This window comes from Gouania willdenowi, chromosome 24 (genome assembly GCF_900634775.1).
Source record: "Gouania willdenowi chromosome 24, fGouWil2.1, whole genome shotgun sequence".
In the NCBI taxonomy this organism is placed as follows: domain Eukaryota; kingdom Metazoa; phylum Chordata; class Actinopteri; order Blenniiformes; family Gobiesocidae; genus Gouania; species Gouania willdenowi.
In genome coordinates this window covers 9,703,470-9,728,257 of record NC_041066.1, presented here as the reverse complement: position 1 = coordinate 9,728,257, position 24,788 = coordinate 9,703,470, and the positions used below count along the sequence as shown (strand labels likewise).

At 37.0% G+C, this 24,788-nt stretch overlaps 2 protein-coding genes across 4 annotated transcripts; both read right to left on the bottom strand.

Moving 5' to 3' along the window:
• Nucleotides 1-1,883: 1,883 nt before the first annotated feature.
• Nucleotides 1,884-9,998, bottom strand: LOC114457704 (mucin-5AC-like). 3 transcript variants are annotated; one of them, XM_028439728.1, is made up of 15 exons: nucleotides 9,923-9,998; nucleotides 9,800-9,832; nucleotides 9,565-9,637; nucleotides 4,714-4,728; nucleotides 4,598-4,618; nucleotides 4,321-4,492; nucleotides 4,137-4,246; nucleotides 3,811-3,982; nucleotides 3,627-3,736; nucleotides 3,343-3,514; nucleotides 3,159-3,268; nucleotides 2,875-3,046; nucleotides 2,691-2,800; nucleotides 2,361-2,535; nucleotides 1,884-2,182 (listed from the first exon to the last, which is right to left on the bottom strand). In XM_028439728.1, the coding sequence occupies exons 2-15, from the start codon at nucleotides 9,809-9,811 to the stop codon at nucleotides 2,089-2,091; spliced, it is 1,518 nt and encodes a 505-aa protein (XP_028295529.1). In that variant the 5' UTR covers nucleotides 9,812-9,832; nucleotides 9,923-9,998; the 3' UTR covers nucleotides 1,884-2,088. The 3 variants fall into 3 exon arrangements, with proteins under 3 accessions (XP_028295529.1, XP_028295531.1, XP_028295532.1); XM_028439730.1 differs by lacking the exon at nucleotides 4,598-4,618; XM_028439731.1 differs by lacking the exon at nucleotides 1,884-2,182 and having other exon boundaries at nucleotides 2,380-2,535; nucleotides 2,720-2,800.
• Nucleotides 9,999-20,327: 10,329 nt separating this feature from the next.
• LOC114458061 (cartilage intermediate layer protein 2-like) lies at nucleotides 20,328-24,588 on the bottom strand. The gene is made up of 5 exons (XM_028440305.1): nucleotides 24,579-24,588; nucleotides 22,167-22,338; nucleotides 21,954-22,063; nucleotides 21,348-21,525; nucleotides 20,328-20,421 (listed from the first exon to the last, which is right to left on the bottom strand). The coding sequence occupies exons 1-5, from the start codon at nucleotides 24,586-24,588 to the stop codon at nucleotides 20,328-20,330; spliced, it is 564 nt and encodes a 187-aa protein (XP_028296106.1).
• Nucleotides 24,589-24,788: the final 200 nt, after the last annotated feature.

The window sequence follows — 24,788 nt, the reverse complement described above, 5'->3', positions numbered from 1 at the left end:
CCCCTAATTTGAACACAGATAATTTTACATCCAACCTCGTTTCTTCCCTTTTTTTTTTTTTTTTTTTTTTTTTTTTGTGATGTGTTCTCGTCTGCAGTCATTGTTCCTGCTGTTACTCCTCTTCACAGTCTTTTTCCCCCGTATTTCCACGAGCTTTCTTTTCCAGTCGTTGTTTACGTTCCTCCAACTCTCCAAACGTGAAGTTCTTCTTCTCTCTGAGAACCTTCATATCCTCTGATATCCTCCTTGTAATACATTTATGTTACATTTTTTATGCCTGTAACTAGTAATATAAAATGTATTACAATTTTAGAGTAACTTGTCCAACACTGATGATAGTCCACTGTTTGGTCAGCATCACATCAGATCAAGTCAAAGGCGATACGAGGCAATATAACAGCTACTAAAAATGGAACTGCTCCCCTGGTGCTACACCGTGGCTGCCCACTTCTTCTCAGGGAGGGGTTAAATGCAGAGATTAATGAAAAACGATGTGTAAGCAAGTTAGGTAGCATCCCTAATCAAGTGCCATCACAGTGGTAAGCTTACTCTATGTACACTGAACAAATCCCTAATATAAACGTTTGAAATCATCTCTTCCACTTTCAGTTGCCACTTCATCTCCTCCCATTAAGCTTTTAATGAGTAGATTAGTAACATTTAGCAGTCCAATGTTGTCACTGTGATCAATCAATTAATCAATCAATCTTTTGTTTGTATAGCGCCAAATCATAACCAATGGTATCTCAAGACACTTTTACAGTAGAGCAGTCTTAAGGACGGACTCTTCATTTTATGGATACACACATATGCATATATACGTATATACACATACATATGTATCCCACACCCAACATGATGGCTGACATGGGCCTGACTTAGTTTGACTTTATTGACTATGTTTTTTTCTTATATTAATAGGAGGATGTACAGAGACATAAAGGCAAAGCAGAGGAAGATAGACTCATCTTTTAAGGCCAGTTGTCATGTAATTGTTAAATTGAAAATGCTTATGTTTTTAATAACAGGTGTGTGAAAGGGGCTTTGAAGCTAATTTGTAATCTATGATTTTAATAATGACATGTTCTGGCAGTAAATACGTGTTATTATTTATTTCAGTTTGTGCAGTATGTATCCATTTATGGACTGTAACTTAAACCAATTTCTTATTGTTTTAATGAGTATTCTAAAAAAAAAATGTCAGTGTTTTACCTGCTGTGTTCTGTCTGTTTATATATCTCATATGTACAATACTGCCAGAATCTAGAAAGCTGGTATTCTCAAAAAAAAAAAAAAAAAGTATGAATTGCTGTTAGAGTTATTGGACTGTTTAGTCAGCTATTTTGTATTTGACATTTATTTGTTGATTCATTTTGTACCAGATGTAGCAGCTAAAATGAATAAAGCCGTAAACATTGTACTGTAATGTCAACTAACTGTAAGACTTGATGTTAAGGTATTTGCATATTATTGTAATAATTAGCAAAAATGCATTCATTTTGAATTAGAGTTTGGTAAAAACTAAATTAGGGAGTTAATGGTTGACCTAATCTTAGAACACCCTCACTTTTAAAATAGCTGCTCTACCCCTACACACAGGTGAAACTGTTGGTATTCATCAAAACGTTCACACGCAGACAAGGTCGTACCAGCAGAACAGGTTGTAGAGATTCACATTTTACTCACGGCAAGACACGAAACATCATAACTAAAAGTCCACCTTGTTCCTTTTGAGGAATAGTTTGTTGGTTTGCTTGATCTTTAGTTGTGATGCTGTAAGACATTTCAATGGAAACATATTTCATAACCATTACCACCTCTTAAAGCCTTTGTGTTTCACCTTGCAAGTAACAGACGTGTATTAAAGGACACGGATACACAAATTATCATTGCAGAGAAAACTTGATTTTTAATTGTTGTAATTATAGCCCACATTACATTATTAGTCCACAGTAGTCTACATTAAATTTAGTTGGGAAAGACAGAAACAACATTATACTTATAGCTAATATGATTAAACTAAGAAAATAAGATGTTATTCTACAGAGACAGAAAAATAGGAAAAAATTAGGTTGTTGGAGCTCAGCTTTAACATTTGCATCCAAAGCGAACTTTGTAGTCAAGGCATTTGCCCCATTTCTGGTCCTTATTGCGGCAAACGAATCCCTCGATTGGGCTGAACCTGAAAGATATTCAGACAATGATCAGCACACTGCAAACAGACTTTAGTGTCAAATCATAAAATCATCATATCCATTTGTAATCAGGTAGGATAAAAAAATATATATTTTTGAATCTGCTTGAAAAGACAAACATTTTTACCAGTGATATTGTATATATTTTCTTATGAGTAAACTCACAAATAGAAGTTCTGCCCTGTGTTGCTGGCTGGAATCAGGAAACCAGTGTTTTTAACCTCAATGTGGAGAGGCTTTTCACAAATTTGTCCTGGGTTTTCATTCCTCAGGTATGTCAGAAGCTCCCAGTCTCCAGTTCCACCGGGATTATCGCGATCAAACCACTGCGTCCAGCACACTGCAAAGAGAGAAGAAGGCTAAATAGATCTGTACTGGGAAACTCCATTGTCTTTTTTTTTTTTTTTTTTTTACAAACTATTCACAGATTTACATCTAAACAAATGAGAGTGTTTTTCATCTTAATATTATACATATAACATATTTATATAATACCTTCATCATCACAGTAAGGGTGTGAGCACCTGAAGCGCACTTTGTAATCCTCGCACTTCTTATCTGGTTGGTCATTCTTTTTACAGACGAATCCTGTAGTTGTGTCCATCCTGGAAGTTCACAAAACGATTGAATAAAATCTGCATCTTCTGGAATAGTGCAACAAAAGTTAATTTGGGCTTACTTGTAAATCACTTCCCCAGTTTGAACCACACTGTTCCCAGACAGAGTCACAACCTCAATGTCCGCTGGTTTGGGACAAATTTTCCCAGGGTTCTCATTGCGAAGGTTTGTGAGGGTTTCCCAGTCTCCAGTTCCACTGGGATCATCGCGATCAAACCACCGGGTCCAGCACACTGCAAAGAGAGAAGAATGCAAAATAGATCTGTACTGGGAAACTCCTTTCGGCTCATCAAATTTAAGTGTTTTTCATCTTAATATTATACAAATAATATATTTATCTAATACCTCCATCATCACAGTAAGGGTGTGAGCACCTGAAGCGCACTTTGTAATCCTCGCACTTCTTATCTGGTTGGTCATTCTTTTTACAGACGAATCCTGTAGTTGTGTCCATCCTGGAAGTTCACAAAACGATTGAATAAAATCTGCATCTTCTGGAATAGTGCAACAAAAGTTAATTTGGGCTTACTTGTAAATCACTTCCCCAGTTTGAACGACACTGTTCCCTGACAGAGTCTCAACCTCAATGTCCGCTGGTTTGGGACAAATTTTCCCAGGGTTCTCATTGCGAAGGTTTGTGAGGGTTTCCCAGTCTCCACTTCCACTGGGATCATCGCGATCAAACCACTGGGTCCAGCACGCTGCAAAGAGAGAAGAATGCAAAATAGATCTGTACTGGGAAACTCCTTTCGGCTCATCAAATTTAAGTGTTTTTCATCTTAATATTATACAAATAATATATTTATCTAATACCTCCATCATCACAGTAAGGGTGTGAGCACCTGAAGCGCACTTTGTAATCCTCGCACTTCTTATCTGGTTGGTCATTCTTTTTACAGACGAATCCTGTAGTTGTGTCCATCCTGGAAGTTCACAAAACGATTGAATAAAATCTGCATCTTCTGGAATAGTGCAACAAAAGTTAATTTGGGCTTACTTGTAAATCACTTCCCCAGTTTGAATCACACTGTTCCCAGACAGAGTCACAACCTCAATGTTCGCTGGTTTGGGACAAATTTTCCCAGGGTTCTCATTGCGAAGGTTTGTGAGGGTTTCCCAGTCTCCAGTTCCACTGGGATCATCGCGATCAAACCACTGGGTCCAGCACGCTGCAAAGAGAGAAGAATGAATGCAAAATAGATCTGTACTGGGAAACTCCTTTGTCTTTTTTTTTTTTTTTTACAAACTATTCACAGATTTACATCTAAACAAATTTGAGTGTTTTTCATCTTATTTTATACATATAACATATTTATATAATACCTTCATCATCACAGTAAGGGTGTGAGCACCTGAAGCGCACTTTGTAATCCTCGCACTTCTTATCTGGTTGGTCATTCTTTTTACAGACGAATCCTGTAGTTGTGTCCATCCTGGAAGTTCACAAAACGATTGAATAAAATCTGCATCTTCTGGAATAGTGCAACAAAAGTTAATTTGGGCTTACTTGTAAATCACTTCCCCAGTTTGAACCACACTGTTCCCAGACAGAGTCACAACCTCAATGTCCGTTGGTTTGGGACAAATTTTCCCAGGGTTCTCATTGCGAAGGTTTGTGAGGGTTTCCCAGTCTCCACTTCCACTGGGATCATCGCGATCAAACCACTGGGTCCAACAGACTGAAATATGGAAAATGAGGAGGGACAACAGAAGAACATTGGTTACACCTGTGCTTGTTTGTGTTTTAAAAGTGAAGTCAAAGGAAAAAAGAGAAAACTTTGTACCTGGCTTCAATTGTCCAAAGCCTTTATAACAAATACATTTAGTCCAATTTATCCATTCCATAATAAATATGAACCATGTAGATGATATATGGTGAAACACTCTTTGAACATCTTACCTGGCTTTGATGTATCTGTGGAGTAAAAGAAAATTAGAAAAGTCCGAATTTATTCATCAACAAAACCCAGGTTACACTGAATGCATCACTTCAAAAATACAGTATCTGGTTCTGACCTGGTTTGTACGGAAGAGTATTAGGGTCACAAAAGAAAAAAACAATTTGGTTGCTAAAAAAAAGAAAACAGCTTTTTAGTCTGATTCAGTCTTTCGTATTAATTATATTTTTGCAAATGCAATTACAAATCTACAAAATGGTGACTTGTACCTGCAAGCCGACTGTATAAAAATGGAGATGTCCAATTGTGTCTATACAAACAGTCAGCATAATGAAAAAAAAAATTTACAGCGATTTTCGACTTTTTGCTTCAAGTGCATGAATTTTTTTTTTTTTACCTCTGAAATTTTTTTGTCTTCAGTGTCCCTAAAAAATCTCAATATTGATTTTCATCTTTCTTTTTTTTTCCCGCTCCAAAAAAAAATCTTAACTTTTTTTTTCGCCTCCAATTCTTTTTTTTTCTTTTTTCTGTGGCCCTAATACTCTTCCGTAGGTTTGCCACTTGGTAGAGCAAGTGTCTTTTTTAAAATTTAGAGCAAAGATTAAAAAAAAAAATAATGGAACAAAAGAAAAATACTTTGTGTGGATAATGTCTGAACTGCAAAGTGAGATTTTTTTTATGTGTCGACAAGACGTAAAAGGATTTTAGACTGCCGTAATTTACGGACTATAAAGCGCACTGCTGTATTGGGCGCATTCCAATAATTTAACAGTTTTCGAAGAAAGATCCACACAAAGTCACATAGGCCGCCTCACTCTATTGGCTGATGAGGGTGCCCTTCAGACGACTCGGCCAATCAGAACGGGCAGCAGTGGCAGCTGGTGCATTTTTCTACAGGGGGGCTATAACTCCAAAATAGGCAAATGCCAAAAACAGGGTTTGTGTAGATATGAACAAATAAGTAAGGTAAATGGCAGTTACAGAACTGCCTTTAAACTAACCACATTTATTGCCACGGAACACATAAACAAGTAAGAACAAATGTAATATATACTGTAACAGTGGTTCTCAAACTTTTTGGGGTTCAAGTACCCCCTTTCTCTAATTTCTGAATGCAAATATCCCCTTATACCACACATGATAACACACATTTTCAAAAATCTCTTTTTGTAAATAAGTGGAACGAAACATTATTTAGTGCCTCCTGAATATATCTAATTCTATAGTTTTTTATATATATGGTCGTCTCCCTCCTGATGTGGGACCAAGGACAATGATTATTGTTTTTTTCAGTTCATGTTCTAATCAGTATCATTTCTATCATCATTTGGTGTGTTTTCTGTGTCAATTTGTGTGTTTCTGGTGTCCTTTCGTGTATTTCGTTTTTGTGTGTGGTTGGTATAATTTAAATTATTCTATCTCAGTGTGTGTGTTTTTGTTTTATTTAGTGTGTCTTTGTTGTCATGTTGTGCGTTGCTGGTAATAGTCAGTGTCTTTCTCTCTTAGTGTGTTTTTGGTGTCATTTTGCATGTTTTGTTGTTGGTTGTCTGTTCTTTTTCTTATTCAGCATATTTTTCTCTTATTTGGTGTTTTTGTTGTCGTTTTGTTAATTTCTGGTAATATTTAGTATCATTATCATTTTGAACTAAACATAAACATTATAAAAGGCCATATTTTTAAAGCTTTCATTTGTTAATTTTCCTTCTTCTCTCTCTCTTAAGTACCTCATAATGTATTTTTAAACGTATTTTAACGCACTCCTCCTAGGGCATTTCACTGACGGGCTCAAAATTGCTGGAGATCATCTAGAGAAGTGGGACAATTTTGATAACTTGCATTTTGGCCAAAACTTTTTGAAAATTAAAAGTTTTTTGAAAAAGTAAATCAGTTGTTAATAAACTCTTGGCCCTAAACCATTTCAATGTGGAAATACGGAAATTGGCGTGTTAGCACCCCCTACAGAGTGAAGAAAATTTAATATGGGGGAAAAAAATCTAAAATGTTTGGAATTTTTCACGAACTTCGGTTTTGGCCTTTCGATCAAAAATGTCAATGAGACGCATGCTTTATTTTTTATCGTGTTATTTTGTATCGAGATACTCTCCATTTTGTGTTAATAGAAAATTGGCCAAATCTTGAAAATCGTCTGCTCAAACTTTAACACACTCCTCCTGGAACTGCTACTACTACTACTACAACTCCAGCAATGTTCTTGAATGTGTTAGTACAACAACAAAAATCATAAATATGGCTAAATTTATATCTAAATAGTACATTTCTGTCTAAACAAATCCATAATAATGCATTGATAGTATATGAACTTGAGGCAGCGCAGGCGGCAAAGCAAAAGCGGTGCCGCAAAGGCGGCGCAGATTACGGAAGGTGGCGCAACAAAGGCTGCGCGGCGAAAGCGAGGGCCGTTCATTGCCACTTGGGGCTATATTTTGTTTTATTTTTTATTTTGTGTTCAGATTTTACCTATTTTTTTTTTTTGTTATTTTTTTTAGCTTTAATTAGTTCAAGTTGTAATTAAATACAAACAGGGGTGGCAAAGGAAGTTGTAAATAAGTATAAATAATTTGAGACATGACAAAATACAATTTAGGACCTAGTTTACAAAATATGGACATGTTCAAGATTTGAAATTATCAAATTTAGTTTGTTCCTAATTTGTTCATGTTTCTTTGCTTTTTCTGAAAAGTGCTTTAAATGGGTCCTACCTGTCTCTATCCATGCTGAGTTTGCAGGTAGGCAGGGAAAGCAGAATTGTTTAATTTCACTTTCTTCATTTTGCTTCTCCTTCTATCGTCCCAGTTTCACCTGTCAAAGCCACTTTATGACGGACAACAGTGACGTCAGCCCCTCCCATGGCGGGAGGTGGTGTTTTGTAAATGATCCGGCTGCATTCAACTCTGCACAGCCGCAGAGTGTCTCTGGGCGCCAGTAAGCTGTGCCCAGAGTCACTCCATTGACTAGTATTGAAGAGGAGTTATTGCGAATGCGCAACTTTTACCGAAAGTGGACGGTAAAGATTTTTGCGCTCCAAAAAGAAAACACGTCACCAATCAGACACAGATGAACAAAGCAACTTCACACATCATTCAATTCAATTCAATTCAACTGTATTTATATAGCGCAAAATACAACAAAGTCATGTCAAAGCGCTGAACAAAATATAAAGTCCATAGTAAAAAAGAAGAAAGATGTGGTGTGAAGCAGTGTGAGCAGTATGATGGGTATGCAACAAGGAACAGAAGTGGGGGGTTGTCTACAACCTGGCACAACTGTGTCCCTGGACAAAACATCTCATTGTAGCCCATTAGAACTATGTGTAGATGGTGGATCGTGTTTGAATATAATGTTGGTGTTCTACTATATAATCTTAGTTCTTAGTTCCTATTTTTAAGTTTAGAGCTTTTTCCTAGTGTTTAGGTTAACGCCATTATACGGTATATGCTTCAGCAAATAAGTAGGTTTTGAGTTTACTTTTAAAGGTGGAGAGAGTAGCAGCCTCCCATATTAAGACTGGGAGCTGGTTCCAAATGTGAGGCGCCTGGTAGCTGAATGATCTGCCTCCTGTTCTACTTCTAGATAATTTAGGAACTTCCAGGAGACCAGCAGATTGAGAGCGGAGTGTTCTGCCCGCACGATAGGGCACTAACAGGTCTTTAAGATACACAGGAGCTTGATCATGTAGAGCTTTGTATGCTAACAGGAGGCTTTTAAACACTATTCTAGATTTTACAGGAAGCCAATGAAGATAAGCCAATACTGGAGAAATATGCTCTCTCCTGTTAGTACCTGTTAATATTCTAGCTGCAGCATTCTGAAATAACTGGAGACTTTTTAGTGAGTTACTAGAACATCCTGACAGTAGGGAGTTACAATAATCTAGTCCATATGTAACAAATGCATGGATTAATTTTGCAGCATCACTTTGGGCCAAGATATTCCTGATTTTAGAGATATTACGGAGGTGGAAGAAAGCTATCCTTGTGATTTGTTTAGTATGAGAATTAAAGGATAGTATCAAAGATAAGTTTTTTACTGTGGTGAGGGGTGACAGAGTAATGCCATCCAGAGACACTATTTGCTCTGATAATTTATCTCTGAGGTGTTTTGGACCAAATGAAATCACTTCGGTTTTATCCTGATTAAGAAGGAGAAAGTTGTGACTCATCCAGGATGTGATGTCTTTAACACAACACACTGGAGTTTTAATAACTGATGAGTTTCATCTGATTTCATTGAGAGATAAAGCTGTGTATCATCTGCATAGCAATGGAAATTTATATTATGTTCTCTGATAATGTAAAGATCATCATCTATATAATATTTAATCTGATTATCTAAATACAGATATACATTTGCTTCGTTGTTTTTTTAAATTAATTTTTACTTTTTTTATTTCTTACTCAAACGAACGTGGTGAGTAATGGGGCGGCGCCCTAGCGCCATCTATTGGCCAGCCGCCACTGACGGGCAGGTAGGCTGCTGTACTCAAGTTTAACAGAGATTTTCGTGTTTCAACTGATAAGTTTCCTTCTCCACATGATGTCTCCTCCTCACTGCTCCACATCTACATATCAGTCCATTTACAGCTTTTTATGGTCAGTTTTTACTAGAACCAGACTCATACACCACTACCTCCGCTCTTCTTATCCTGAACTACCGTAGAACAATTACGCCGAGCTCAGACTCTGAGTCAGAATACGGATGCAATCGATTCTAACCAAATCCAACGTGGTGATTTAACAACTTCATGCTGTTTAGCCTTCTATTACAAACTGGATGACTTTTATTTTATTCATACACTGGATATATCACTCAATATTTAAACATCTGGTTCTCACCTGGTTTGTCAGTTGGCGCAGCTTGTTTCTGGATGCTTTCTGTGAGAACCCCCCCACCCAAAAAAAAAAACACCTGCAACCAGAACAGCAATAATGGCAGCAAAGAAAAAAAAAACAAAACAAAGGACAAACAACTTGTTTTAAAAGTGCTTGAAAATAATTGAAAAGGAGCAAAGCGGGTCAGAAAATGAATGGATGGAAATGTTAGTCATTCACGACTAAAGATATACTTTACCAGCTGAAGCATGTTTGCAGAGCAACAGAAATCCTGTATAGGAAAAAAGCAACAACAATTAGTGAACATATTGAAAATAACCAGCATTAAAAAGTGAACAATTTGAGGATGATAAATATTTACCCAACAGCCTTCTTAGGGAAACAGTATGGTGAACCTCTTCACCAGTCTGCCTGTTCATAGCCACTCCATGGCTTTTATGGTCACTTCACCTGATGAAGAAAATAAGTGTAATATAATCCAGCAAAAGGATGTGACCCCAAAGACTAAAGGGAGCATGAAATGCAAAGCATGAGTGAGATAGTCATCAGTGCTCAGGTGACATAATTCAAAGGAAAAAAAAGGACTACAGATTTAATACAGATTTTATTGTCACTTAATCGCTTGTGCAGGTCCATGTTGTCACAAAATCAGTCAGGTTGTCTGTTCTAGATGTGGTATTATTGATAAAATTTAAGTGTCAACATGTTTCATTAAGATACAAGCATATTTTTGTCATTTTATCATTTGTTATATTGGTAAAACGAGTTAGACAGGTCATTGCAAAACAAGTGGTGGCGTGGCATTTTTCCAACAGTAATTTCACACGGCATTGATAACAACCACCATATTGTTTATCCCATTTTTGGGACGCCTGCTAATTTGTAAGCTGACCTATGTGTGAAAGTGATCCTCCAGTGTTTATACAAGTTTGGCCTAAATCCTTTGAAACGTTCTTATTAAAAGATCTATGCCCAACAAAACACATTATTATGCACCAAATTTGTTTTTATTAACTTTTAAAAAGGGGATTACTTTACAGTTAAGGACTGTTGAAGACACAAAAGTCCTCTTGCCTGGAAATCTTTCAACAGTCCATGATTTACTCGCTGCTTCAGTCACGCACTGTTTAAGGGAGAGTTTAAAGTTCCCTCAAGAGAGCTCTTCTTTGCTTCATTGTCAACTCCAAAACTGCTGAGTTGGAACTGTTGCCCCCTGCAGTCACAGATCTAACTGTTTTTGGTAAACAAAAATAGGTTTACATCAACATCTTAAACTTTTCCTGATTATTTAGAGCAACCAATGCTGAAAATGCTGCTAAATGATCTAAAACGCAGGATAAATGCTTCACTCCAATAGAAAACAATGGGCTGTTTGACATCATCAATCGCGTGATTTCAAGATGGCAAACACATGCTCTAAAACTGAAAAGTAGTTCCATTTTTAAAAGTTAATAAAATTAATATGATGCAAAATAATGTGTTCTGTTAGGCATAGATCTTCTAATAAGGACATTTTAAAGGTTTATGGTCACATTTGTAAAAACAGTGGAGGATCCCTTTAACAGAGCCAGTTACTGACACCATTCAGTTTATGTTCCTACCTGGTTAACAAAGAGTTAAACAAGCAAACTTTTGGTATTCATCAAAACCTTCACACAGAGATACAGTAAGTTGTAACCAGAAGAACAAGTTGTAGAGACCCAGATTCCTGCAAAAGCATTTTGGAATGGCAAGACACGTAACAGCATTACTAAAAATCCACTTTACCTGATTCTCTTTGTGGAATAGTTTTGTTTGTTGCTTAGCTTGTCATGCTAATCTGCTAAAATCAGTTTTATATTTGTCAATCTTTTCAGAATGGACACAAGGAAGGGATTGAATTACATAAATAGGGAGTATGAATACAAAGTTTCTTTTAGTTGTTTTTAGTCTTTCACATTATCTTCACTCACACACATTTTACACTACTGACTACTGATATACACGTTTCATGATGTTAAAATCTAATTTGGTTTGCTTTGATGGAACTTGGTTTAATTTTAATTAAAGTTAATTCCATGTAATCCAGACCAACTTGGTTTATTTGATTTATTAACTGGAAAACTTGATTTTGCTTATTTAAAAGATACAGATTTATTGAATGTTTGCCATGATCTCGTCTCCCTTTGTTGTTGTTGTGACCTTTCAAGCCAAGTCATGACAGCAGTAAGAAGAGAGAAATAGTTTTCCTGAATATTTTTTGAAGATGTCATGACATGACAAGATGGAGGTGATTGTCTTTGGTAACAGGGAAAAAAGGACTGCTGTCAGCGAGTATCTTGAGTCTCTGTCTTTAAAAGCGAATGGCTAAGTCCGAAACTATGGTGTTCTGATTGATTCAGATCTCACATTAAGCATTCAGATGAAATCTATCACAAAAACAGCCTTCTACCGCCTAAAGAACATCTCCAGAGTGAAAGGTTTAATGACTCAGAAAGATCAGGAGAAACTGGTCCATGCTTTTATCTCCAGCAGACTGGACTATTGTAATGGTCTTCTTACAGAAATCCCCCAAAAGAGCATCAAACATCTACAGCTGGTTCAGAACGCTGCAGCTTGGGTCTTAACCAGAACAAAGAGGTCAGAACACATTACTCCAGTTTTAAAGTCTGTACACTGGCTCCCAGTCAGCCTCAGAATAGACTTTAAAGTTCTGCTGCTGGTGTATAAATCTGTGAATGGGTTTGGTCCAGAATACATCAGTGAGATGTTAGTCAGGTATGAACCCAGCAGGTCTCTCAGATCTATGGACAGTTAACATGGTGACGCTGCTTTTAGTTGTTATGCTGCAAAGAAGTGGAACAAACTGCATCAATATTGAGTGAGTAATTAGACTTTTGTTTGAAAGAAGATTTTAAATGTAGATCAAGTTACAGTAGTTAATTAAACTAATTGCTTTGCTGTACGGCTGTAACTCGTGTTATGCTTCACTGGCACTGAAATTTGGAGATCAGTCAAGCTGAACAGACACCCAAGTATTTATATACATACTCACCGAGTACACAAACTTTACATAGAGCAATGACCAGTGAGGCATGCTGACAGCCTCAATGTCTGCTGGTTTATAACAAATCATATTCAAGTTTGTGAAGGATTTTTGAGTCTCCATAACCTTAAGGATCATCACCGTAAAACTATTATAGGATGTGAAATGCAAGAAGTTGCAAAGACAAAACGACTTCCACCTTTGCAGTTATATGAAATAATGATATATGCTTTTTTTGTGTATCATAAAGAAAATGTTCAAATTCCTCAGCCTGTAAGAGTCTGACTTCCTTAAACTTTGACCTAGCTGTCATTCTGCTTCATTGTTTGACTATTTTACCGTATATTATTGTAATAAGTATGACTGGGATCATCCATTTGATCGAAATGAAAAGCAAGGTCCCCAGGTTCTCCAGTTGGTCCAACAATGTCCTGCTTGTTTTCAGCAAGAAAAGAAAGAAAATGTGTGTTCAAGCTGTTTTTAGCACTTGCAGTGATATAATTAAACTTTTATTTTTTTGATAAAAAATTGAGATTTTATTTTGTTAGCAGGACCCACATCAGACTAGACCAGCAAAAATGGCAAAAAAAATTAAAATGTTTTTTTTCCGAGAATTAGAATAATAACTGGAGAATTGAGAAACAAGCGGTAACGATAAATGGTTCAATTAAATGTGAGCAAGCAATTTTTTATAACAGAAAATATGTTTTGCACCTTTACACCTAAACAAAACCAAAGAACAAAGAAAGATGTCAAACCAAATCACAAGGAATGAGAAATCACTGAAAATATGTTCTCATTTCTTTTGTTTATGTTAATTGGTTTAACAGACGTAAATACTTATTTGATTGTTGCAATAAAACTTTAAGAAAGACTGCATATCTAACATCTTTTGTAACTTAGGCTATCAACTTTTTTTTCACGTGCTTAACTTTGGCCTTACCAATTTTTCTTTTTTTTTTTTTTTACCAATGAATATATTGATTATGATCCCCTCATTGGCGTAATTCATGAAGTACTTTTGATGTAATCCTGCGAATATAAAACAAATAAACAGTAGTGAAAATATTAGACATGGAATAATGCAATGACCATAAAAGTTTCTTAACGTTACTCATCAAAGGGGGTTAGAGTTGAAGATAGAGTTGAAAGGTCAATGACTTCCACTCTGACAGTCATGCTCGAGTCTTTCTGTGATTGAGTAAGTAAGGATGTTTTACTTTAAAGGGGCAGTATTATGAAAAAATTCAGTGATATACATTGCTTTAGCCTCAGTCAGAGTGCCAAAGTTGAAAAACTTTTGTTTCATCCCTCCCTTGCTATTCCACATTTTGTAAAAAGTCTGCTCCAAATGGGCAAGTTGGATTTTTGCCCCCTTATGAGTCATAAGGAGGAAACTCCTCCTCCTGACAATCCCGGCTCCTCCTAGAATCAGAATCAGAATCAACTTTATTGGCCATGTAATGTATTTTATACACACAAGGAATTTGACTTGGTGAACTGTGCTCTCTCTAACAATGTAGACATTAATCAAATGAGTCATTAGTTGTCGATGAATAAAGCCGATGAGCTGTGGCAAACAAGACATGACTGTAAATGACAAAAGTATCTAAAACAGAGGTAGCTGTGACAGGAGAATAACCCTCTACAGACACTGTGTTGCCAGGTTGGCTTTAGAGTTTCTGAATAAGGCATCTAGGCTACATTTTAGTGAATTTTTGACAAAAATTTTGGAAAAAAAGCTAAAAATCAAATCCCTTTTTCAAAATAAAAGCATCTCTTCTTGTCTTCCATTAATTTTTTAACTCTTTTGTAATTAGGGCTCTTGTTTTGAAGTTAACAGGAAGTTTAGTCAGTCTACACTTTTGGAACCAGTCGCTATGGCGATTGTGTAACATTCTCTAATTTTGAGGTTCTCCTTTAAAGTAGAGCTTCAGTTTGACTGTCATATAGTGAGAACAACACACATACAGCTATAGCCTGAGAAGACAATATTATCTCTGGAAAACAATCTAAACATGACTGATACGATGGATAAGATGAATGCACCTGAGAAAGTTCAACTGGACAAAACAGTGTTTCTAGAAGACCTGGAGAAGAAGGACAAAGAGCTCACACAGTACCCTTCAGAAGACCAGAAGGGTACACAGACCCAGAGGGAGTCCTTCATCAATGAGCTGGAGGACAATCAGAGTCAGTGGAATGAATGGAAGACCAAAATGCTGAGTCACCAACATGAGATTGATTCTCTGCTAGACCAGCAGAAGAAGGACATTGCTGTCCTCAAGGAGTCTCTGCGCCTGGCCCTACAAACCGTCATGGACCAGCAGAGCCAGTGGGAGAAAAACATGAACATCTTCCTGGAAACACAGGAGAAACACAGGGAGATGATCCAGCTCCTTCACAATGAGCTGATGAACAGGGAAGAAGAACGTCCCACACGAAAAAGTTGCTTTTCGCGACTCATCAAAAAAGTGTAGCTGCTATGGCAAAAAATGAAAAAGAGATTTTCATTGGCTAAAAGCCGCCTGTGGTAAAACATGGATCACAGGCAGCAGCTCTGCAGCTAGAGGGCAACCATTGGACGTTTGACCATCCTTTAATAAATGTGTGTGTGTTAAGAAGAGACACTGCGCAGTAAACACTTTGTTGTACTTGTCTGTCATTCATGTGAAATTCATTGACAATGTTTTGCAATTCCTGTGAAATGGATTCAGTGCAGTCAATAAATTCTGAATTTCTTCAGTGACACATATCGTAATGTATCGTGGATGAAATTTCTTGCAATATATTGATTATCGCAGAATCGCTGTATCGTGATATTATCTTTACCGTGGGCAAAATATTGTGACGGTATCGTATCGTGAGGTACCTGGCGATACCCAACCCTAATATACAGAGGTGGACTGGCCATCTGGCATACATGGCCATCTGGGCTGGTCTGGTCTGCTATGTTTTTTTTTTTTTTTTTTATCTATTTTAAGCCAATATTGGCTTAAAATTGGCAGGAATGTAAAAACAATTTTAACTGGCAAATAATGGGCATGACAAATCATGAATGTGGATAAATTGGCAAAAATAAGTGATAAAAAAAATTTTAAATATTGAAAGTTTGGTGTAGTTACAGGAAAAGGGTAAAAATACGCCAAAATGGGCTCAAATTGTTAAAAAAAATTACTTAATAACTTGTGCAGATATGTTAATTATACAAGGTACATTTTAATGACACACTTATGTTTGGCTTCCATTCAGCTACAATAACATGTACGTGCTGAATGATGTTAATCAAATGAGTCATTAGTTGTCGATGAATAAAGACGATGAGCTGTGGCAAACAAGACATGACTGTAAATGACAAAAGTATCTAAAACAGAGGTAGCTGTGACAGGAGAATAACCCTCTACAGACACTGTGTTGCCAGGTTGGCTTTAGAGTTTCTGAATAAGGCATCTAGGCTACATTTTAGTGAATTTTTGACAGATAATGTGTCAAGTTACCAGCTCTAACTGGCAACGCTGAGCAGACTGAGTCATGTGTGAGGAACATCAAACAAACACTGATAAATTGTTGAAGGGAAACGGTAAATAAACAGATAACAGAAGCTGCACATTCATGTGCGTATTAAATAGTTTATTTATCACTCTGTTGGTCAGTTTAAAGAGCTTAAAATGCTAAATGAGAGCTCATTTTGATAGCGTTTAGAAGCACAGGCTACATACCTGAGTGAATGTCATTGAGCTCTATAAGACAACTGCTTTATGAATGAATAAAGATGTTACTTTTGAGGGTTCTCTGCCTGAAAACAGCTGTTGGTTTAAAAGTAAATGTGTGCAGAAAATAACTTTTGTATGTGTGAAGAGTGATAAAAACTGAATTTTAAATTTCAAAGTGTAATTTCTAAACGTATCAGGAATTGTCAAGTTTGTACAAATTGTCCTTAATTTTGTTGTTTTAAAATGGCCGCCCTGAAGCTAACATGTATTTTTGAGCTCCAATGTGTACGTTGTTTTTTGTGTCAGGCTTTAAAGCATGTCTTTGATCGAGTCCATGTCTCCCATTGTTTACAGTCAAAAAAAATGTCTCATATTTATTGGGCAAAAGGGAAGCTTATTAGGAGGAAAAATGGACAAAACAAATAAAGAAAGGACAGATAATGGATAAAAGTGTCAAAAAGAACTTGCCAAAATGGACAAAAAAAGGAAAAAAAGCTAAAAATCAAATCCCTTTTTCAAAATAAAAGCATCTCTTCTTGTCTTCCATTAATTTTTTAACTCTTTTGTAGTAGGGCTCTTGTTTTGAAGTTAACAGGAAGTTTAGTCAGTCTACACTTTTGGAACCAGTCGCTATGGCGATTGTGTAACATTCTATAATTTTGAGGTTCTCCTTTAAAGTAGAGCTTTAGTTTGACTGTCATATAGTGAGAACAACACACATACAGCTACAGCCTGAGAAGACAATATTATCTCTGGAAAACAATCTAAACATGACTGATACGATGGATAAGATGAATGCACCTGAGAAGGTTCAACTGGACAAAACAGTGGTTCTAGAAGACCTGGAGAAGAAGGACAAAGAGCTCACACAGTACCCTTCAGAAGACCAGAAGGGTACACAGACCCAATGGGAGTCCTTCATCAATGAGCTGGAGGACAAGCAGAGTCAGTGGAATGAATGGACGACCAAAATGCTGAGTCACCAACATGAGACTGATTCTCTGCTAGACCAGCAGAAGGAGGACATTGCTGTCCTCAAGGAGTCTCTGCGCCTGGCCCTACAAACCGTCATGGACCAGCAGAGCCAGTGGGAGAAAAACATGAACATCTTCCTGGAAACACATGAGAAAAACAGGGAGATGATCCAGCTCCTTCACATTGAGCTGATGAACAGGGAAGAAGAACGTCCCACACGGAAAAGTTGCTTTTCGCGACTCATCAAAAAAGTGAAGCTGCTATGGCAAAAAATGAAAAAGCGCTTTTCATTGGCTAAAAGCCGCCTGTGGTAAAACATGGATCACAGGCAGCAGCTCTGCAGCTAGAGGGCAACCATTGGACGTTTGACCATCCTTTAATAAATGTGTGTGTGTTAAGAAGAGACACTGCACAGTAAACACTTTGTTTTACTTGTCTGTCATTCATGTGAAATTCATTGACAATGTTTTGCAATTCCTGTGAAATGGATCCAGTGCAGTGAATAAATTCTGAATTTCTTCAGTGACACATATCGTAATGTATCGTGGATGAAATTTCTTGCAATATATTGATTATCGTGATATTATCTTTACCGTGGGCAAAATATTGTGACGGTATCGTATCGTGAGGTACCTGGCGATACCCAACCCTAATATACAGAGGTGGACTGGCCATCTGGCATACATGGCCATCTGGGCTGGTCTGGTCTGCTATGTTTTATTTTAAGCCAATATTGGCTTAAAATTGGCAGGAATGTAAAAAACTATTTTAACTAGCAAATAATGGGCATGACAAATCATGAATGTGGATAAATTGGCAAAAATAAGCATGAAATATGGTGAAAATAAATTAAAAGTAACAATAATGGGTCAACATATGTAACATTAGGTGGAAAAGTGGTGGAAAGGTTTTATCAGTGCAGAAAATGTCTTGAAAGTGTAAAAAATGTGCAGAAAAGGCATTTAAATGTGATGGAGAAGTGGCAGAAATGGGAGTAATTTAGCAAAAATGCATTAAAAAAGCAAAAATAAGAAAAACAAGAAAAAGTGATAAAAAAAATTTTTAAATATGGAAAGTTTGGTGTAGTTACAGGAAAAGGGTAAAAATATGCCAAAATGTGCAAATGAGTAGTGCAGGTGAACATTTAAATTAAATAGTATACGTATATGTACATGTACATTCAAGTGACAGTTTGTTCCAGGGTTGTTACATGTTTAGTTCGAGGATTATATCCCAGCAACAGGTCTGACACGCTTTGACTGTTTAGGGTTGATCAGAGTGACAGCATGGGGGAAGAAACTGTTCTTATGGCGGGTTGTTTTGGCATGTCACATCTGCCGGAGGGGAGGAGTTTGAACAGATTGTATACCTTGCATAAGAATGTGAGCTGCTCCTTCTCAAATTACCTCACAGGTAAAAAAAACATAGTGAAGGGAGATTGTTATTACAGTTAATATCACAATATATAGATGATTCAATATATGGATAAACCTAAGAGTGCTCGCAACAGTTTCACTTTTAGCAGCCGTTATACCACCTTGTATCACTTTTATGGGATGATCTGACGTGTTTGTAACCCAATGCAACCCAGCAGTCGGACAAAACAATGGACTATCGTCTTAAATGGACTATTTATGGGACCAGAAAGGGTGAAGAGGAGAAGAACGCTACATAGCAGCTCATGTGAGTGTTTGAAACAGCTGACTCCAGAAAACCGGCGATTTTGGGGGAAAAAAACTCAAAAACTATGTTGTTGGGGTTCTGACAACAAATGGAGATGGGTGAAAAATACCATAATACTGGACCTTTAAGGCTTGTGTAAGTTACTCTTTAAGTGTTCTAGGTTTGTACCATAGTTCTCAAAAGTGTGTATTGGGGTTATGTATGTTGTTGAATTGACTTAGTGTGTGAGTTCACATGTGTATGATTGTGTACGTGTGTGGACTTGTAATAGACAAGGTGGTATTGAACTATGTGTAAATTGGGATGGGCTTTACTGCCCTCTGACCAATGAGAAGAGAGACACATAGCGCTGCTAGAATTTTTTCATAGCCGCTGTTTATTTATTGATGAGTATGTCAAGTAAAATGCAAATGAATTCAACATCCCACAACACAATAAAACGCTAGTGAAGTCTGCATCCAACATAGCTGAACCATGGATACAATGTGATTGAAGTATAAATATGTGCATTGTTATGGAAATACAACATTAACCATTTTGACACAAGTCTAGCTTTTTTAAGACAATTATTACTCATGCACACTAACCCTTATATGTATTTAAAAAAAAAAAAAACAATTAAGTAATATGAACTTTGAAATGTGTAACTTTCGTTTTCTTATAATTTTAGGTTTTGACGGAGCATAAATTGTGTTCCTTTTTCATTTACACCAGATGGAGGATGATTTCTCATGCTATCACTGAAAAACAGGATGATAATATTTAAAGGCAGTGAACAATGGAAACTGTAACCAATTTAAATCCGTGGCAAAGTTTATTCAGGGTTTTTCATTGTTAAAGAAAGTTGAAATGTTGGTTTCAACTCAAATGATGTAATATACCACTTTTTTGTGAAGTAGTCAAGGTAATTTGCCTCATTGTATTTGTTCTGTGGATTGTTTTACATCTGTTGTCATATATACAGTAGCAGTACCTGCCTGCACTTCCAATGGATGTCAAATCAGAGAGCAGATACTGCCACACAGTGTGTGTGCCAGGTAAGTGCTTAAATACAAGACACAAGACCAAATTATTTGCTTCTTGGTTACATTTTTATTGGGTGTGATTGTTCACACTGATTTAGTTTGTTCACTAAAACTAAAAGACAGAAAAAAACAATTTCAGGTACCAATCATGTTTGGTTGGTAAAGCACAAACTTGAGTTATATTATTAAGATAAAGGTTAATCTGCATTTCCTAACAAATCATTGCTATTAAGGCAACAGGCACAAAGTCTGTTCAATAAATCAAGGTTAGTAAAATAAAATTTAAAAAAAGCAGGTTTTATTTGCTCGTCATCGGTTGGGGTGTTGGAAAGTGAGACCTCAGTGTTAGCATTTGCATCCAAAGCGAACTTTGTAGTCACGACACTGGCTAAATTTCTGATCCTGTTGACGGCAAACGAATCCCATGGTTGGGTTGTACCTGAAGAAGAAAATATATAGATCCATTAACTTTGATTACGTCTGTGATATTCAAGAATTTGCCCTCCTTTGTCATAGACATAGACAGTAACCAGCCATGTTCCTTTATTGAAGGGTACGTGTAGTGAAAATGTACAGTATATAACAAAAAATGTGTTTAATGTATTACCAATAAACTAAATATGCGCACCAATTTATAAAAAAAAAAAAAAAATTAAAAGGACTTTTTTAGAACAATCTTATACCTTTTTGGCATAAACTATGGAGAGCTGCCATTTTGGTCAGAACATGACACACTTTCGTTGATCGGTCTGGCCTGGCGCTTTAAATAAATGGTGCATTGTGGGAGATGAAGGCACAACAGGTCTGTTTAGATTGTGGAAGGTGTAGTTTTTGTTAGCTCTTGGAGCTAAGCAGCAGTGTGTCACCACTTCTTCAGTGATAAAAGTGCACCATCCAAGTTGTATGTTAGGAGAGGATTAAATATCACCTTTCCACAAGGAAATAAAAGGGAACAATCTGGTGGGGGCGCAATTAGTGCCATGACACTCGCCCATGTAAGCAGAAATGTAGTAGTGTCGTGAACAAGTGCATTTACAAGCTGCATTGAGACTTTCTGTGAAGAAATTCTGTCTCAATCGCATTTGATTTCAGACGTAACTTTGGCTTCAGGGCCATTAACTTAGCCCATTAGCTTAGCTTGAAGCGGTCCTCGCTTACCACCAAATTCTCACTCCAGTAACGCTAAAATCTTTTACGCAGTTATGAAAGATTGTTGACCGTTTAATCCGATTCAAAGGTGGATTACAAAAAGGAGTTTTGTATCTTCTCAATGCCTTGCTCAATGGCCAGTGCTGTTCCTATTGCAAAAGGGCTTAAACACATTTAACCCTAACCTTGAATCTTGTGTCCTGTGAGTAAACTTACACATAGAAGTTCTGTCCTGTGCTGATGGCTGGAGTGGAGTTGTCAGTGGTAACAGCCTCAATGAGCAGGGGCTTTGCACAAATCTGCCCTGGGTTTTTTTTCCTCAGGTCATTTAAAAGCTCCCAGTCTCCTGTTCCACTGGGATTATCTCGATCAAACCACTTGGTCCAGCACACTGCTGTAAAACAATCAAATATGTTGTTTTTAAACTTACACAAAGAATGACCATTTTTTTTTTGGATTGACATCAATCTTTGGTCAAAAAAAATCAGAGGTAAGGCTATATAGTAAGGCATAAAAATGGAAAAAAATTGGATTTTTTTTTTTCTGAGATAAGGCTATCACATGACCCTAAAAACATCTTACAAATGTGATGTGCACACTTAAACTGGGATGAAAATGCAGTAAAGCCATAAAAATGAGAAAAAAAGTGACCGATACCCAAAATCAGAGGTAAGGCTATAGTAAGGCATAAAAATGGAAACATTTTGGATTTTTCTTTTCTGAGATAATGCTTTCACATGACCCTTAAAACTAGTACAAATATGATGTGCACACACACACACATATATATAGTGTATGTGGAACGCATATTTTATCTTGTACCTCCATCATCACAGAAAGACGGGTGGCAACTGAAGCGGACTTTGTAATCCTTGCACTTCTTATCTGGTTGATCTGAATTTCTACAGATAAATCCTGAAGTTGTGTCCATCCTGAAAGTTGGCCAAAAACATGGAAAGGCATTGATGTGAAGTTTTTTGAATAAGTAAATGATGAAGCACCGTCTGTGATTAGTTGTAATTAATTTGGGCTTACTTATAAATCACTTCCCCTGCTGCAGCCACACTTAACCCATATAGAGTTGTGGCTTCAATGTCCGTTGGTTTGGGACAAATCTTTCCAGGGTTTGTTTTTTGAAGGCTCTTGAGAGTTTCCCAGTCCCCTGTACCACTGGGATCATCTCTATCAAACCACTGCGTCCAGCACTCTGAGATAAAAAAGACAAGTTGATAAGGACCTTCATCTGTAAATGTTTAAAAAGGCTGAGATGTGCAACTGATAAGGCCCTTTCACACTCTTGATTTGGTTCAGTTTGTGCATTTGGTCAAAGGTCAAGAGGGATAAACTCGTCATAGCTAACGGTGTAAACAGTGAGTCTGACAGAGATTTAGATTATTTTTTCCCCATTGGAGCATTAATTCTTTGAAAAAAAAAAATGAGTAAATGTGATATCGGTCTCCAAGGTAGAAATACAGAGTTAGCTGCTAAAGCTAATGCAGCACACAACCTAAAAATTCAGGTTTTTCCTGGATGTTCAAAAGTGATCAATCAGCTAAACAGTGTTGTTTCACTTATCGGCTTGTCCATCTTGTGCACTTCCTTCTAATTTGTAAATTTAACACAATGAAAATAATCATGGACCTGGTTAGTGAATGGGGGACCTCGTAGATTTACCTTTTCAAAGTCAGAACTCATACTATCCTTCAACCAGGGGTCACCTGTGTGGAAGCAAGGGGACTGCACTTGCTTTTATACTGCTGCTGAGCTGCTCCCATCGGTTTTTAAAAGTGCTCGGATTGGCCGAAAGTGGCATCAGCGGAAAACCCTGGTCACCTCCTCGAGTCCGAATATGTGTACTACTAATAATATAACAATCAACAGAGTGAATGAGCTTCTTCACGTTTATATCCCTCTTGACCTATGACCCCCCCAGGTCACGCATGTGCAAGTTCCAGAGTGTGAAAAGGCTTATTAGGAGAGCGCGTAAAATCTGAATGGAGTTTAAGAAATAGTAGAAACAAGCATCAACAATGTTTAGTATGTATGAAGCAGGCAGAAGAGGGAGTGGCTTGACTATTTTTGAGAGACAAACAGAAAGGAGGTCGGACAACAGAAGAACATTTGTTACACCTGGGCTTGTTTGTGTTTTGAAAGTGAAGTCAAAGGAGAAAAAAAAGAGCAAACCTGAATAGTTTATAAAGGGACTACTTGACAGATATGTGTGTGAACTCAGAAAAACAAACGAACAAAACCCCTCCTACTTGGATTTTGTTTTTGCATTTCAGAGCAAAACTATTGGAGAAAATTTTAGTGTTCAAAAGTGTCAAAAGCTAAGACAAGAAAGCTTTGCTTGAGTTGAGGTGGTAGCGGTGTTGACTGTTGACTATAAATGGTAAAATAAACAAGTATCTGAACATCCAACCTAGCTTTGCTGCATATACATAAAAGAAAAGAAAAAAAGTAGATGTAAGTAGAATTATTCAATGTTAATAAGGGATAAACTTTACCCAAGGCTCTCACCTGGTTTCTTACTTGGCACTGGAAGCTGCAGACTGGCTATTCAAAGAAAGTAAAGCATATTATGTGTTAAGTTTATACTCAGGGCAAGGTTGTTCATACTGAAAACAGGGACTGTAGAGTTGCTGTACTTTCTCAGATAAGGATTTAGTAAATCCTTTACCCAATAAAGTACAAAATCCAGTTTTGTGAACAAAAGAAGTGTGAAGGATTATGTAGCTCTAAATGATCCAATAAAACCTGTTCGTAACAATGACTCATTTCAGTTTGATTGATAAACATCTCTATCTATCCATTTTCATTTTCACTGCAGGGGTCTGCTGGTGCCTATCTCCAGCTCTCGTTACAGAAACAACATTATTTTTCTGGGTAACGAAGTAAAGTAACGCACTAAACTTAAACTATTAAAAACTACATTACTATTCTGTATGTGGCAACCCACATGAGTGGAAGGGATGGGTGGCTGATCTGTCTGCTGTCTGTGCATCTGCACGCAGGACTTGATCAGCCAATCAGAAGGAGCTCTGCGAGGACGAAGACGGAGGAAGACGTTTGCAGTATAAGCCGACGGAGCGAGAATTCGTAGCGAACAAAGTTACCTCAGCTGTTGGTGCAGCAGCCTAACAACCTCGCGTACAAGGGGCGGAGTTTACAGCGTCAGACCAATCACAAACACTGGGAAATCATGCAGAGCAACTTACGTTACAATTGAGGAGTAATTATTTATTTATTTTTTTTATCTAAAAAAAAATGTGATCGATAATTCAGACCAAAAACAACACTGATGCTGTAGAAAAAGCAGGAAGGAAAGAATGCAGACAGGAAGCTGCAGACGCTGTTCATGTGTAAAATTGTGACGTTATAAAATATCAATTCATCGGATGATAAATCTCACTTATATAAACATTAGAATCTATAAAACTTCCTTACCTGGCTTCATAGCTTCATTGACGCATGAGAAGGAGAAAGAATGGAAATTATTATTGGTTCCAAATCTATAGATTTTTGATTAGGTCTTGATTTTATCAGGTCTCAGTGAATATTGTGACTCACCATTCCAAATGTCCAACGCTAAAAGAGTCAAAACAAAAGACAAAGGATTTCTGTGCAATGTCAACATTAAAAATTCAAAATGAAAAA